At 42.7% G+C, this 17,678-nt stretch overlaps 1 protein-coding gene across 2 annotated transcripts; it reads left to right on the plus strand.

Moving 5' to 3' along the window:
- The first annotated feature begins 1,108 nt into the window (after positions 1–1,108).
- Positions 1,109–17,437, plus strand: LOC110503003 (tyrosine-protein kinase Mer). 2 transcript variants are annotated; one of them, XM_021581366.2, is made up of 7 exons: positions 1,109–1,606; positions 10,926–11,115; positions 11,610–11,813; positions 12,267–12,367; positions 12,621–12,791; positions 14,681–14,741; positions 15,573–15,805. In XM_021581366.2, exons 2-7 carry the CDS (start codon positions 11,003–11,005, stop codon positions 15,574–15,576), a joined length of 654 nt encoding a protein of 217 aa, XP_021437041.2. In that variant the 5' UTR covers positions 1,109–1,606; positions 10,926–11,002; the 3' UTR covers positions 15,577–15,805. The 2 variants fall into 2 exon arrangements, with proteins under 2 accessions (XP_021437041.2, XP_021437040.2); XM_021581365.2 differs by having other exon boundaries at positions 1,110–1,606; positions 12,621–12,756; positions 15,573–17,437.
- The last annotated feature ends 241 nt before the right edge of the window (positions 17,438–17,678 follow it).

The following is a 17,678-nucleotide window of genomic DNA, read 5'->3' on the forward strand; positions in this document are numbered from 1 at the left end:
TTAATCGAGTGTGCAACACTGGCTGCGTTTAGACAGGCAGCCCAATTCTGTTTTTTTTTTTCATTAATTGTTCTTTTGACCAATCAGATCAGCTCTGAAAAAGATCTAATGTGAAAAGATCTGATGTGATTGGTCAAAAGACCAATTAGTTGAAAAAATATCAGAATTGGACTGTGTCTAAACACAGCCTATGTGCAACATGGTTTAGATGAGAAGCTCCTGTATAGTTTGAATTGCAATGCTTATTTTGTTTGTCTATATACTATGGCAGGGGTTTTCAAACTTTAATTGCCAGTGACCCAGGGACCCCCTCTTTACACTCTACCACTTAGAGGGGTAGAGTGTAAAGCCCCCCAAAAAAAGTAATGTCTTGTGAGTATTTGTCTTGTAGATTATTTCTGTCTGTAATAAATCCCTTTTGTCAGGAAAAATTCATTTTGATTGACTGGGTCTGGCTCGTCCAGTGAGTGGGAGTCCTATGGAATATCGTAAAGAAGAGGCTGTTGTAAAGGCTGTCTGTGGACCATTAGAATGTGACAAACTGTCCACGAACAGTCGTTAGACCAAATGTAAAACAGGCTTGAATTTCACATAGTCAAAGGGCGCCGCACTGTGGACGTGTTGCACGTATGGAAATGAAACTACATCAATAGCAGATAATGTTGTGTTGTTATAAAATGTGCTGTTAATGCAAGCCAATATTTTCTTTATTGTTCTCATCTTAGTCAAATCCTCTATTATCCCAGTCTTGCTAACACGAGTCAGCCATGCTACTATTGTCCATAGACAGAAGACGACGATTTTTATTGCTTGATTTTTGTAAACTAGCCCCCATCAACAATGTTAGTGGTTAGATCACCTGACTACATTTGAATTGTTTTGTCATCATAATTATTGGTGGAAAAGTGCGACAGTAGTCTAACTTTTGATAAGCATTTATCAATATTTGCAGCAGCTACTGTCCAGGCTGTATCACAACCGGTCGTGATTGGGAGTCCCATAGGGCTGCGCACAATTGGCCCAGTTTAGTCCGGGTTTGGCCGGTGTAGGCTGTCGTAGTAATTAAGAATTTGTTCTTAACTGACTTGCCTAGTTAAACATGTTTTACTGTGCTTAGCGTAGATAAGGAGGGTAAGCATTGAAGGGAAAGAAGAGTCCCCGCCCTAAAATGTGATCCTTCAAAAACCTCTAGTGACGATGTCACCAAAGAAAGTTTATCTTCGCCGTCCAGAGAAACGTAATTTCCAGATTCGCCATTCTGACAAACGTTATTTCCAGATTCGCGTCCAGAGAAACGTGATTTCCAGATCTCCAATCCTGGATCTTCTCCGAACGAAAACAGCTGGATTACAGACTGGGATAAAATTAGTTAGTTAGTTTGTATTAATGATGTTGAGAATTATAACTATTTGTGGTAACGTGTCAGAGCGCTCCAAAATTACTTATAGATAAGTTTTTTTTATTGGAGAGGAGCTGGTAGCGGATCAATTCCCCGTGTGCGCGCACTGCACACTATTTACTGCGGCAAAAGAGTTGAATAAATTATCTCTATTGACTGTTTTACGTTCTACAAGTTTTTGCATCGTTTTGGGGAATCTGGCCAATGGTAAGTTACAATTGAACCATTTTGGGGTTTTGAAGGACTTTGAGCACAACTCTTTCTGTCAAAAGTGACATTTTTTTAAACTATAACCAGGCACTACCACACTATTTACAATGCCAAAAACGTGAACTACAATACTTCTATGGACTATTTTACTTTTTCATAATTTGTGGGAAAACTGACCACTAGCCTGATTTCCCCATGATTGTGCTAACACTCATAGAAAGTAAAATAGTCCATAGAAGTATTGTAGTCGTCTTTTAAATGCAATTTAACCATTTGGGTTTTTTGGAGGACTTTGACCACAACTCTTTCTGTCGAAAGATAATTATGTATTTGATAAATCAACTGCTGTTTTTCAATCAGTTAATTTTCAATGTTTCATATTTGTTCATTTTGAAACTTGAGTTTAGATTGATTAGATTCTAAATTAATTCCATATGTTGATTTCTTGTGATCATGTATTTATGAGCAAACATTTTCAATATTTACATTAAATGTATCCTGGCTCTAAGCTATTAATGCGAAACCAACTTCACAACGTACAGACTGCCCCAACATAGATTGCTTGAGGAAATAATTTTGATAGCATTTATTCTGTTTGTACTGCAACAATATTTCAATTTCTAGACCCATCTCCTCTTTCACCATAAATCATCTCCAACCCAATTTTGAGATGTGCAGACTGGCCCAACTGAGATTGCTTGTAAAAGGACAATGCTATTTGCATATGGAAATATAATGGAATGCATGTGTCTTTGTGTTGGGGCCCCAGCCCACGCTTTGGTGTTCATTTTTATTTATTTATTTTTATTTTTATTTTACCTTTATTTAACCAGGTAGGCAAGTTGAGAACAAGTTCTCATTTACAATTGCGACCTGGCCAAGATAAAGCAAAGCAGTTCGACAGATACAACAACACAGAGTTACACATGGAGTAAAACAAACATACAGTCAATAATAAAGTATAAACAAGTCTATATACAATGTGAGCAAATGAGGTGAGAAGGGAGGTAAAGGCAAAAAAAGGCCTTGGTGGCAAGGTAAATACAATATAGCAAGTAAAACACTGGAATGGTAGTTTTGCAATGGAAGAATGTGCAAAGTAGAAATAAAAATAATGGGGTGCAAAGGAGCAAAATAAATAAATTAATGAAATACAGTTGGGAAAGAGGTAGTTGATAGGGCTAAATTATATGTGGGCTATGTACAGGTGCAGTAATCAGTGAGCTGCTCTGACAGTTGGTGCTTAAAGCTAGTGAGGGAGATAAGTGTTTCCAGTTTCAGAGATTTTTGTAGTTCGTTCCAGTCATTGGCAGCAGAGAACTGGAAAGAGAGACGGCCAAAGAAAGAATTGGTTTTGGGGGTGACTAGAGAGATATACCTGCTGGAGCGTGTGCTACAGGTGGGAGATGCTATGGTGACCAGCGAGCTGAGATAAGGGGGGACTTTACCTAGCAGGGTCTTGTAGATGACATGGAGCCAGTGGGTTTGGCGACGAGTATGAAGCGAGGGCCAGCCAACGAGAGCGTACAGGTCGCAATGGTGGGTAGTATATGGGGCTTTGGTGACAAAACGGATTGCACTGTGATAGACTGCATCCAGTTTGTTGAGTAGGGTATTGGAGGCTATTTTGTAAATGACATCGCCAAAGTCGAGGATTGGTAGGATGGTCAGTTTTACAAGGGTATGTTTGGCAGCATGAGTGAAGGATGCTTTGTTGCGAAATAGGAAGCCAATTCTAGATTTAACTTTGGATTGGAGATGTTTGATATGGGTCTGGAAGGAGAGTTTACAGTCTAACCAGACACCTAAGTATTTGTAGTTGTCCACGTATTCTAAGTCAGAGCCGTCCAGAGTAGTGATGTTGGACAGGCGGGTAGGTGCAGGTAGTGATCGGTTGAAGAGCATGCATTTAGTTTTACTTGTATTTAAGAGCAGTTGGAGGCCACGGAAGGAGAGTTGTATGGCATTGAAGCTTGCCTGGAGGGTTGTTAACACAGTGTCCAAAGAAGGGCCGGAAGTATACAGAATGGTGTCGTCTGCGTAGAGGTGGATCAGAGACTCACCAGCAGCAAGAGCGACCTCATTGATGTATACAGAGAAGAGAGTCGGTCCAAGAATTGAACCCTGTGGCACCCCCATAGAGACTGCCAGAGGTCCGGACAACAGACCCTCAGATTTGACACACTGAACTCTATCAGAGAAGTAGTTGGTGAACCAGGCGAGGCAATCATTTGAGAAACCAAGGCTGTTGAGTCTGCCGATGAGGATGTGGTGATTGACAGAGTCGAAAGCCTTGGCCAGATCAATGAATACGGCTGCACAGTAATGTTTCTTATCGATGGCGGTTAAGATATCGTTTAGGACCTTGAGCGTGGCTGAGGTGCACCCATGACCAGCTCTGAAACCAGATTGCATAGCAGAGAAGGTATGGTGAGATTCAAAATGGTCGGTAATCTGTTTGTTGACTTGGCTTTCGAAGACCTTAGAAAGGCATGGTAGGATAGATATAGGTCTGTAGCAGTTTGGGTCAAGAGTGTCCCCCCCTTTGAAGAGGGGGATGACCGCAGCTGCTTTCCAATCTTTGGGAATCTCAGACGACACGAAAGAGAGGTTGAACAGGCTAGTAATAGGGGTGGCAACAATTTCGGCAGATAATTTTAGAAAGAAAGGGTCCAGATTGTCTAGCCCGGCTGATTTGTAGGGGTCCAGATTTTGCAGCTCTTTCAGAACATCAGCTGAATGGATTTGGGAGAAGGAGAAATGGGGAAGGCTTGGGCGAGTTGCTGTTGGGGGTGCAGTGCTGTTGACAGGGGTAGGAGTAGCCAGGTGGAAAGCATGGCCAGCAGTAGAAAAATGCTTATTGAAATGTTCAATTATGGTGGATTTATCAGTGGTGACAGTGTTTCCTATCTTCAGTGCAGTGGGCAGCTGGGAGGAGGTGTTCTTATTCTCCATGGACTTTACAGTGTCCCAGAACTTTTTTGAGTTAGTGTTGCAAGAAGCAAATTTCTGCTTGAAAAAGCTAGCCTTGGCTTTTCTAACTGCCTGTGTATAATGGTTTCTAGCTTCCCTGAACAGCTGCATATCACGGGGGCTGTTCGATGCTAATGCAGAACGCCATAGGACGTTTTTGTGTTGATTAAGGGCAGTCAGGTCTGGGGAGAACCAAGGGCTATATCTGTTCCTGGTTCTAAATTTCTTGAATGGGGCATGTTTATTTAAGATGGTTAGGAAGGCATTTTTAAAAAATATCCAGGCATCCTCTACTGACGGGATGAGGTCAATATCCTTCCAGGATACCCCGGCCAGGTCGATTAGAAAGGCCTGCTCGCTGAAGTGTTTCAGGGAGCATTTTACAGTGATGAGAGGAGGTCGTTTGACCGCTGACCCATTACGGATGCAGGCAATGAGGCAGTGATCGCTGAGATCTTGGTTGAAGACAGCAGAGGTGTATTTAGAGGGGAAGTTGGTTAGGATGATATCTATGAGGGTGCCCGTGTTTAAGGCTTTGGGGAGGTACCTGGTAGGTTCATTGATAATTTGTGTGAGATTGAGGGCATCAAGTTTAGATTGTAGGATGGCTGGGGTGTTAAGCATGTTCCAGTTTAGGTCGCCTAGCAGCACGAGCTCTGAAGATAGATGGGGGGCAATCAGTTCACATATGGTGTCCAGAGCACAGCTGGGGGCAGAGGGTGGTCTATAGCAGGCGGCAACGGTGAGAGACTTGTTTTTAGAAAGGTGGATTTTTAAAAGTAGAAGTTCAAATTGTTTGGGTACAGACCTGGATAGTAGGACAGAACTCTGCAGGCTATCTTTGCAGTAGATTGCAACACCGCCCCCTTTGGCAGTTCTATCTTGTCTGAAAATGTTGTAGTTTGGAATTAAAATGTCTGAATTTTTGGTGGTCTTCCTAAGCCAGGATTCAGACACAGCTAGAACATCCGGGTTGGCAGAGTGTGCTAAAGCAGTGAATAGAACAAACTTAGGGAGGAGGCTTCTAATGTTAACATGCATGAAACCAAGGCTATTACGGTTACAGAAGTCGTCAAAAGAGAGCGCCTGGGGAATAGGAGTGGAGCTAGGCACTGCAGGGCCTGGATTCACCTCTACATCGCCAGAGGAACATAGGAGGAGTAGAATAAGGGTGCGACTAAAAGCAATAAGAATTGGTCGTCTAGAACGTCTGGAACAGAGAGTAAAAGGAGGTTTCTGGGGGCGATAAAATAGCATCAAGGTATAATGTACAGACAAAGGTAAGGTAGGATGTGAATACAGTGGAGGTAAACCTAGGTATTGAGTGATGAAGAGAGAGATATTGTCTCTAGAAACATCATTGAAACCAGGAGATGTCATTGCATGTGTGGGTGGTGGAACTAATAGGTTGGATAAGGTATAGTGAGCAGGACTAGAGGCTCTACAGTGAAATAAGCCAATAAACACTAACCAGAACAGCAATGGACAAGACATATTGACATTAAGGAGAGGCATGCTTAGTCGAGTGATCAAAAGGGTCCAGTGAGTGGAGAGGTTGGTTTAGGGTCACGGCGATTTAGACAGCTAGCCAAGCCAACCGGTAGCAAGCTAGCATAGGATGGAGTCTGTTGTTAGCCACCTCTTGCGTTCGGTCAGTAGATTAGTGGGGTTCCGTGTGGTAGAGGGGATTAATCCAAATCACACAACAACAACAAAAATAAGAACAATAGATATAGTTATAGAGGCCCGAGAAGAAAACATAATAATTCAAATAAATAAATTGTCCGATTGTCTATTCAGATAGCAGCCGGAAAGACAGCTAACGGTTAGCGGGCCGCAGATGGGCGTTCCGGTAACGTCGCGACAGAGGAGCCAGCCAGATCTCCTTCAGGTAGATAACGTCGGCAGTCCGGTTGTGAAGGCCCGGTGGGGCTCCGCGTAGGCAGTGAAACGGGTCCGGATAGGTGACTGCAGCCCAGGAGTGAATGATGGAACTCAGGCGTGATTGACGGAGCTGGCTAGCACCGGAACAATCGATGTTTGCTCCGGAATCGACGAAAGCCGACTGTCACACGGATAGCAGCTAGCTAGCTGTGAGATCCGGGTATGAATGTCCAGAGAGCAGTTGAAATCCAGGGACATGGAGAGAAAAATTGGTCCGGTATGTTCCGTTCCGAGCCGCGCTGCGCCGTACAAAACTGGCGATAGATTTTCGATAGATTTTCGAGCTAAAGGACAGCCGATGACCACAAACCGTGGTTAGCTTCTGATTAGCTTCTGGGCTAGCTCCTGGCTAGCTTCTGGCTAGTTTCTGGCCAGCCTCCTGGAGTTTCTGGCTAGCTTCCTGAAGGATTGCAGATCTGAGGTAAATAATACTTTTTTATAAATATAAATTGGTGAGGCTGGTTGCAGGAGAGTGTTTAGAAGATGAGTTGATGGAAAATAAAAATAAAATGTATGTGAAAAAAAGTTGAAAATATATATATATACAGGACACGACAAGACGAGGACAAAAGACGTCTGAACTGCTATGCGATCTTGGATCAGAGTGTTATCATGTTATCCTGCAGTGTGTGTTTAATCCCAGCCTACAGTATAGGCTTGTCAGGATTTCCCAGATTGTACATAAGAAAACATCTAGTCTTATTAGTTACACTTCGTCAGTGCAACTTCTTAAGTATTCTAAGCCTGAGCAGTTACTTGGAAAGCACAGCCCTGTAAGGCAGGTCTACACTCCAATCTGTTTCACTGCAGCATAGTGTCTGGATGTATTGTAAAGGGTTTTGCTGATCAGTGAAGTGTGCTTGACTCTATGGTAAGGATTTTGTCCAGTGCTGAATAGATTAATCCGTCTTTTATTCTCCTCCTGTTATGTTTGACGTACACACAATAGTGGGTATGTGAAGGGTACATAGTCTATGCCACTGTGGCTGCACTTAAACAGGCAGCCCAACAGAGCCCCACAATGGAGGTGTCATAATACCCAGCGGTCAAACGGGGAAATGGTTCCAGTTGTTTTTCCACCATTCATTTTTTCCCATTGGGGATTTTAGAAACACTTAAAATATGGGCTGTGTTTTGTGTAGGCTTACCCTGGCGTAATGTTTTGATCATGTAAATATGTATCGGACAAGGTGACTTTTTATCAATATTTGTCTCTATTTACTCTGATTAAAACAAGCTAATTATTATTAAAGTAGACATCATGCAAGACTACAAATCCCTGCAAGCTCCTGCACGCCATCTCTAGCTGGCTCCTTTGCTAACAGGTATTGTGTCAATTTAAAACTTGCACAAGACATTTCAAAGAATTGTCAATTTTAAAGATATTTTGGCAATTGATTAATTTCTACATTTAGCTAACATTAGATAGTTAATCCAGAGATTCTTACTTTTGCCTCAATTTATCAGTCTCATTCAGATTATTATGGCATTTGTAGTTCTTTATAATGGCCAAATTAGCAGCTAATTAGCGTTTCATTTTTGGGAGGTAAATGCAGTGAATTTATTGATAAAAGTCTCCTTGTCCTTTTGCAACTAATTGGTCTTTTGACTAATCAGATGAGATATTTTGCCAATAATTTGGCAAACTATTATAATTGCCTGTGTAAATGCAGTCTGTGTTGTAAAATGTATAAATGGATGTCTTATTGTCACATACACCGGATAGGTGCAGTGACGTGTTTTACAGGGTCAGCCATAGTAGTAAGGTGCTCCTGGAGCAAATTAGGGTTAAGTATTTGTATTTATTATGGATCCCCATTAGCTGCTGCCAGCTACTCTTCCTGGGGTTTATTATGGATCCCCATTAGCTGCTGCCAGCTACTCTTCCTGGGGTCCAGCAAAATTAAGACAGTGATACATTTTTTTAAACATAATACATTCATAACAGATTTCACAACACACTGTATGCCCTCAGGCCCGTACTCCACTATCACATATCTACAACACAAAATCCATATGTATGTGTGTGTATCGTGTGTATAAATGTGTCTGTGCCTTTGTTTGTGTTGTTTCACAGTCCCTGCTGTTCCATAAGGTGTATTTTTAGCTATTGTATCAGTTGCCTGATGTGGAATAGAGTTCCATGTAGTCATGGCTCTATGTAATACTGTGCGCCTCCCATAGTCTGTTCTGCATTTGGGGACTGTGAAGAGACCTTTGGTGGCATGTATTGTGGGGTATGCATGGGTGTCTGAGCTGTGTGCTAGTCGTTTAAACAGACAGCTTGGTGCTTTAACATGCCAATACCTCTCACAAATACAAGTATTGATGAAGTCAATGTCTCCTCCACTTTGAGTCATGAGAGATTGACATGCATGTTATTAATGTTTGCTCTCTGTGTACATCCAAGGGCCAGCTGTGCTTCCCTGTTCTGAGTCAATTGCAATTTTCCTAAGTCTCTTTTTGTGGCACCTGACCACACGACTGAACAGTAGTCCAGGTGCGACAAAACTAGGGCCTGTAGGACCTGCCTTGTTAATAGAGTTGTTAAGAAGGCAGAGCAGCGCTTTATTATGGACAGACTTCTCCCCATCTTAACTACTGTTGTATCAATATGTTTTGACCATGACAGTTTACAATCCAGGGTTTCTCCAAGCAGTTTAGTCACCTTAACTTGCTCAATTTCCAAGTTATTTATCACAAGATTTAGTTGAGGTTTAGGTATTAGTGAATGATTTGTCCCAAAAACAATGCTTTTAGTTTTTGAAATATTTAGAACAAAATTATTCCATGCCACCCATTCTGATACTTACTGCAACTCTTTAAGTGTTGCAGTCATTTCAGTCGCAGAAATAGCTGACGTGTATAGTGTTGAGTCATCCACGTACATAGACACGCTGGCTTTGCTCATAGCCAGTGGCATGTCATTAGCAATGATTGAAAAAAGTAAGGGGTCTAGACAGCTGCCCTGGGGAATTCCTGATTCTACCTGGATTATGTTGGAGAGGCTTCCATTAAATAACACCCTCTGTGTTCAGTTAGACTGGTAACTCTTTATCCACTATATAGCAGGGGGTGTAGCCATAACACAATTTTTTTTCCAGTAGCAGACTATGATCGATAATGTCAAAAGCCGCACTGTCTAACAAGTCTAACAAAACAGACCGCACAATCTTTTTATCATCAATTTCTCTTTTGTAAGTGCTGTGCTTGTTGAATGTCCTTCCCTATAAGCGTGCTGAAAGTCTGTTATCAATTTGTTTTCTGTGAAATAGCATTGTATCTGGTCAGACACCATTTTTTCCAGAAGTTTACTAAGAGTTGGTAACATGCTGATTGGTCGGCTATTTGAGCCAGTAAAGGGGGCTTTACTATTCTTAGGTAATGGAATTACTTTTGCTTCCTTCCAAGCCTGAGGGCACACCCTTTCTAGTAGGCTTAAATTGATGGTATGGCAAATTCGAGTGGCAATATCGTCCACTATTATCCTCAGTAATTTTCCATCCAAGTTGTCAGACCCAGGTGACTTGTCATTGTTGATAGACAACAATAATATTTTCACCTCTTCCACACTCACTTTACGGAATTCAAAATTACAATCCTTGTCTTTCATAATTTGGTCAGATATACTTGGATGTGTAGTGTCAGTGTTTGTTGCTGGCATGTCATGTTGCTGGCATGTCATGCCTAAATCTTGCCAATGAAAAAATCATTAAAGTAGTTGGCATTATCAGTTGGTTTTGTGATGAATGAGCCATCTGATTCAATGAATGATGGAGCCGAGTTTGCCTTTTTTCCCCAAAATGTAATTGAAGGTGCTCCAAAGGTGCTCTTCATCTTTTTATTCAGTTTAGTCACATGATTTCTCAATTTACAGTATATTTGCCAATCGGTTGTGCAGCCATACTTATTTGTCATTCCTTTTGCCTCATCCCTCTCAGCCATACAATTTTTCAATTCCTAATCAATCCACATGGATTTAACAGTTTTTACAGTCATTTTCTTAATTTGTGCATGCTTATTAGTAACTGGGATAAACAATTTCATAAATGTGACAAGTGCAGCGTCTGTTTGTTCTTCCCTTAGCACAGGGACATTTATTTAATAAAAAATGAACTCTGTTCCACCTCATCCTGTATAGTCTCCGTACCATTTGAGTTAGGCTGGCTTGAATCATTTGAGTAGATCCAACTCTGAGGGAAAGACTATCTAAATGTAGGGAACTGAAATGTTAGTTTCAACTGCAGATTATTCCCCAATCCCCCTGTGATGTTATTTGGTGTTTTTATGAGAAATATATCCAGGTATTGACTATTGATCTAAGGTAGGAGAAATGACAGAGATGGTCTAATATTGTAACAGGCTTTGGAAATGACCGTTTCTTCCTGCTCACATACAGCTGAGCATCATGGGAGTCCCTATGTTTACCGTGTCTCTGGAGGACCTGGTCGTGGCCGAGGCACTGTCTCCCCCAGCATGCCAGGACGTCAGGTTCGCTCCACCCAGCCCACCGTACCTCCCGAGACCCTCATCATACCAGCCCACAGCACGAGGGTCCACCTCAGCCAGGACGACATCAAGAAGCTGAGGTTACTATCTATCAATAACTGTCAGCAAGAAGCTGAGGTTACTATCAATAACTGACACCAAGAAGCTGAAGTTACTATCTATCAATAACTGGGCGGCAGGGTAGCCTAGTGGTTAGAGCGTTGGACTAGTAACCGGAAGGTTGAATCCCTGAGCTGACAAGGTACAAATCTGTCGTTCTGCCCCTGAACAAGGCAGTTAACCCACTGTTCTTAGGCCGTCATTGAAAATAAGAATTTGTTCTTAACTGACTTGCCTAGTTAAATAAAGGTCAAATAAACAAATAAACTGACATCAGGAGGCTGAGTTTACTATCTATCAATCACTGTTGATGTTGTAACGGTTGTCTTATCATCATTAGGTAGATATTAGATATCCATGGGTTTTTATCCATCAGTCTGTGTGCTAACTCTGAGGTCCATATGCACATCTTGTTGAGTTGTGTTTCATGTGCAACCCTAAAATTTTAACTCAACTTCTATTCTTTCCCATCCAGGTTCAAGCCCACGGTGGGATCGGTGCACCTATCAGAGGGGCACAACACCAATTTCAACTGCTCCATCGAGGTCCCTGACAACCACCTGGACCTCACCGTGCTGTGGTGGAAGAACACCATGGAGCTGGCTGAAAACCTGCAGGTGGTCATCAACGAATTACAGACCGTCACACACGGGTTCATGACTCTGCTGTTCACTGTCAGGTAACTGTGGCGGGATTAGGGGATCATGACCGACACAGCATGTGAAGAAAAGAGCGTTAATATTTGGGTCGGTTGGATACTCAGGTCATTTGGGTCGGTTGGATACTTAGGTTATTTTGGTCGGTTGGATACCTAGATCATTTGGGTCGGTTGGATACCTAGATCATTTGGGTCGGTTGGATACTTAGACCATTTCGGTTGGATACCTAGATTATTTGGGTCGGTTGGATACTTAGGTCATTTGGGTCGGTTGGATACTTAGACCATTTCGGTTGGATACTCAAATTATAAAAATTTGCAATGATCTAACTGACAAGTTTTCAGCTACAGTCAATCTTCATCAGAGCATCGATAGACAAACGCAAAAAGCGAGTGCAGTCAGTATTATAAATCAGATGTAAAAGTTCTGAAATGTCAGGATTGCTACATTTCACCTCTACTTGTGTGTTTCAGCATAACTCGTGTGCAAAGAGCTGACGCTGGGGATTACCGCTGTAGACTGAGAGTCCGTGACATAGAGATAGAGTCCCAGCCTATCAGCATTCAGGTCGAAGGTGAGTCACCACATCATACCAGGACATTAAATTATGACTAGAGTTTCCATCAGTGGTTCTTAACATAATTTATTGAATGTGTTTGAGGGGATCAGTTTGGCGCAGAATTGCCGATCTTGATCATAATGAGTAATTCTTGATCATAATGAGTAGTTATTTGGGATGTAAGGTGACTTGTAGAGCAATGATTCTGCCAAGTCTGACTGCAATGTAGTCCATCTCAAACATGTACTGTGTGTGTGTGTGTGTTTAGGTCTACCAATGTTCACTAGACACCCAGATGACATGAACGTAACTTGTAACAGCCCCTTTAACCTGTCATGTGAAGCGGTGGGTCCCCCGACTCCTATCACAATCCGTTGGCTACGCAACGGAGTTCCTGAGATGGGGTACCTTACCTCCCGCAGCAACTACACTGTACCAGGTCAGGGAGAGAGAGGGAGACATGCAAGCATGCACACACGCGCGCACACACACATGGGCGCATGCACAGACGAGCACATGCACGCACGTATACATGCATGCACAGAATGCACATGCACAAAAATACACATATATGTACATACAATCTCTTGCTCTCGTGAGGTATTGAGCTGTGGCCACCAATATTATCCCAGTACCTCCTCTTTCTGGGTTTCAGATAGTCTGAAGGTGGACTGATTTGTTATCCTAGTCAGCATCTGGTCTAAAGTGGTGCACTACATAGGGAATATGGTCTAAAGTAGTGCACTACATAGGGTAATGGTCTAAAGTAGTGCACTACATAGGGTAATGGTCTAAATTAGTGCACTACATAGTGAATATGGTCTAAATTAGTGCACTACATAGGGAATATGGTCTGTACTCCCTGTTCACCCACGACTGTGTGGATATGCACACATCCAACTCAATAATGAAGTTTGCAGATGACACTACAGTGGTAGGCTTGATTACCAACAACGATGAGAGCCTACAGGGAGGAGGTGAGGGCACTCGGAGTGTGGTGTCAGGAAAATAACCTCACACTCAGTAAAACAAAAGAGTTGATCGTGGACTTCAGGAAACACTAAAGAGAGCACCCCCCTATTCACATCGATGGGACAGCAGTGGAGAAGGTAGAACGTTTAAGTTCCTCGGTATACATATCACCGACAAACTGAAATGGTCCTCGCACACAGACAGTGTGGTGAAGAGGGCGCAACAGCGCTTCTTTAACCTCAGGAGGCTGAACAAATTTGGCTTGTCACTGAAAACCCTCGCTAACTGTTACAGGTGCACAATTGAGAGGATCCTGTCAGGCTGTATCACCGCCTGGTATGGCAACTGGACCGCCCACAACTGCAGGGCTCTCAGAGGGTGGTGCGGTCTGCACAACGCATCACCGGGGGCAAACTACCTGCCCTCCAGGACACCTACAACACCCGATGTCACAGGAAGGCAAAAAAGATCATCAAGGACAATAACCACCTGCGCCGCTGCCTGTTCACCCTGATTCCATCCAGAGGGCAAAGTCAGTACAGGTGCATCAAAGCTGGGACAGAGAGATTGAAAAACAGCTTCTATCTCAAGGCCATCAGACTGTTAAACAGTGATCACTAGCACAGAGAGGCGGCTGCCTACATACAGACTTGAAATCATTGGCCACTTTAATGAATGGAAAACTGGACACTTTAATAACGGCGCTTTAAGAATGTTTACATATCTCGCATTACTCATCTCATATGTACAGTGGGGCAAAAAAGTATTTAGTCAGCCACCAATTGTGCAAGTTCTCCCACTTAAAAAGATGAGAGGCCTGTAATTTTCATCATAGGTACACTTCAACTATGACAGACAAATTGAGAGAAAAAAATCCAGAAAATCACATTGTAGGATTTTTTATGAATTTATTTGCAAATTATGGTGGAAAATAAGTATTGTGTCAATAACAAAAGTTTCTCAATACTTCGTTATATACCCTTTGTTGGCAATGACAGAGGTCAAACGTTTTCTGTATGTCCTCATAAGGTTTTCACACACTGTTGGTGGTATTTTGGCCCATTCCTCCATGCCGATCTCCTCTAGAGCAGTGATGTTTTGGGGCTGTTGCTGGGCAACAATGACTTTCAACTCCCTTACAGGCCTCTCTCATCTTTTTCAGTGGGAGAACATGGACAATTGGTGGCTGACTAAATACTTTTTTTGCCCCACTGTATGCCTTAATTTCAACAACAAAAATATAGACCCTTAGCTTTCCTTTGACATGCTCCTATGAACTTCACATGTTGGTGCTCATGTAACCTTTTACATAGAAATGGCCTTAATCCTTCTCCTGTCCCACTGTCTGTCCACCAGGTATGAGATTATGTACAGCTGTTGGCGTACTGACCCCCTGGACCGCCCCATCTTCACTCCGGTGAGAAAACTGCTGGGGTAGTGCGCTAGACAAAGGTGTGTCCCAAATGGCACCCTATTACCCAAGGGGCTCCGGTCAAAAGTAGTGCACTATATAGGGATGGGGTGCCATTGTGATATAGACATAGACACCCTGGTCAAAAGTAGTGCGCTACACTCTTTAGGGGGGGAAAAATATGTTTTATTGTCACATACACCAGAAAGGTTTGATAAAATGTTTTTTTTACAGCAGGGGTGTCAAACTCATTCCACCGAGTGTCTGCAGGTTTTTGTTTTTTCCTTTCTATTAGATCTAGACAACAGGTAAGGGGAGTGTCATACTAATCAGTGACCTTAATTCATCAATCAAGTACAACGGTGGAGTGAAAACCCACAGACACTTTGTCCTCGGTGGAATGAGTTTGAGGCGTGTCTTACAGGGTCAGCCATGGTAGTATGGCACCCCTGAACAAATTAGGGTTAAGGGCCTTGCTTAAGGGCACATCAACAGATTTTCCACCATGTCAGCTCGAGTATTAGAACCAGCGATCTTTCGGTTACTGGTCCAACAGCTCCAACCGCTAGGCTCCCTGCCACCCCTATCTAGAACCTAAAAGGTTTCTTTGGCTGTCCTTATAGAATAACCCTTTTTGGTTCCAGGTAGAACCCTTTCCACAGAAGGTTGTACTGGGAACCCAAAGGGGTTCTAACTGGAACCAAAAAGGGTTATCCTATTGGGACAGCCGAATAAACATTTTCTTAATCTGAGTGTGTATATAACGAATAGGGTGTAATTTGGTACGCAGACATAAACAAAGACTGCGTAAACATGAATCTTCCCATCTTCCCTTAGGTAAGAGAACTGTTGGAGAAGCTGACAGAGAAACTTCCAGAGGTTTCTACCAGCAAAGAGAACATCATCTACATCAACACCAGTTTCGCCGAGGAGGAGCATGGGGTTTGTGCAGACCCCCACCTAGATTTGCCGCTTTTTAGGACCTCCCCTTCCTGCAGTCATAACAACCAATTCAGCTCCTCCCCTTCCTGTTGCCACCCATTTAGCTCCTCCCCTTCCTGCAGCCAGGCGAGACCGGACCTCCCCCTTTTCAGTTCCTTCTCTTCCTGCAGTCAAAGTCAGAGACCAAATAACAGAGATATGGTGACAGCAGACATCCACGAGAGTAAGGAAGATGATCGTTACGTTGTTGTCATCTCTAATGCCAATCGGAGTAGAGACCCCGCTGTCGCCAAGACCGCAGCAACAGCAGCAGCTGTGGACAGTGACACTCCCCCGTTCTCGAGGGAGGGCTTGGGTGGGGCTGTGCGTGGAACTACCTGTGACTCAGTGGGTGATGTCACTGGAATGGAGCAGCACGCGAGTGACACCACGCTGTTACTCTGAAGGGCATGGAACATTGGGACTAGAAATCCAGGGATTTGAAAGCAGAAAAGAAAAGCTCTCTCTCAGGTGTCATATCTGATGATAATACACATCCTTCTGGTCTGCACTCTGATCTGTTGAGGACATTATAGGTATGATAATGACCCGGCCGGTGATGAGCACGATTACCGCATGATTACCGCCGGTAACGTGTCCGGCTCTGGACTCTATGCTACTGGGTTCGAATCATGCCTCGGAATATCATGCTACTCCTTCATTTTATTACAGTATGAAGAGATGTTACTGTGGATCATGAGCACATAGGCTTCCTGCTTGGTGCAGCATGTGCAGTCTTGAGTTGTCACCCTTCCAAGTCCTGTTTCACCAAGGATCTGCCCAGTTTCCATAGAAATTGAATACCTATCTATGATTCTGTCTTCTGGCATTATTAAAACAGTATTACAGGCTTGTCTATTCCCTAATGATTTGCATTGAAGTTATTCTGACCAGTTTTTCGGTGGATGTTTATACCTCAAATAGTTACCACTAGCTATCAGTGTGCAAGAGATGTACATAATATATTCTACATTTGCACATCTCTCTTATAGTATACAGCATTTCCAATGAGATAAGCTTTGCTCACAAATAAAATCAGTGTATCCCTAGCAAATATTTTCCCTCCTGCAGCAAAGCACCCCCACAACATGATGCTGCCACCCCTGTGCTTCACGGTTGGGATGGTGTTCTTCGGCTTGCAAGCCTCCCCAAAAAGTACGACCTTTGTCCCCATGTGCAGTTGCAAACCGTAGTCTGGCTTTTTTTATGGTGGTTTTGGAGCAGTGGCTTCTTTCTTGCTGAGCGGCCTTTGAGGTTAAGTCGATATAGGACTTGTTTTACTGTGGATATAGATACTTTTGTACCTGTTTCCTCCAGCATCTTCACAAGGTCCTTTGCTGTTGTTCTGGGATTGATTTGCACTTTTCGCACCAAAGCACGTTCATCTCTTGATATTGAAAGCTGTGAACAAGACATAAATACGGCCAATCACTGTTCTAAATCAGTGTACTACACTTCCAACTAAATGCTTACATTCAGACTGTATGTAAATTGCCTTTTTATATATTGAAGTATTTTTTTAAGTGCCATTGTGTATATGAACTTTACCTACTAAGTGTATAGAGAGTATTGTGTACATATGTTTTATAGTCTGAAAAAAAAATCTGTTTTGGATCTCTGAGGACCCTGTGCAGCCTTGAGGTACTCCACCAAGTTCAGGCTGTAGACCTTGGAATGTGCACAATATCTAATAGTTTCAATTAAAGATTTTAAAACAAGTACAACTTTTGTCAAATATAGTCCATGTTGATATTGACTTGTTAGTGATTTGCATTATTTTGACACAACGTAATAAACGATTGCAAATACACAAAGGTGCTATTTTGTTTATCCTTCTGAAAATAAATCCATCCTGGAATGAATAAAATACACACACAATATGATGATGATCATTGAAAGGTAAATGAATAACAGATTTCAAGTTGCTATCGTTTTTATAAAGTATACGGTAACTGGCACGGC

The sequence above is a fragment of the Oncorhynchus mykiss genome, chromosome 23, assembly GCF_013265735.2.
Source record: "Oncorhynchus mykiss isolate Arlee chromosome 23, USDA_OmykA_1.1, whole genome shotgun sequence".
Classification (NCBI taxonomy): Eukaryota; Metazoa; Chordata; class Actinopteri; order Salmoniformes; family Salmonidae; genus Oncorhynchus; species Oncorhynchus mykiss.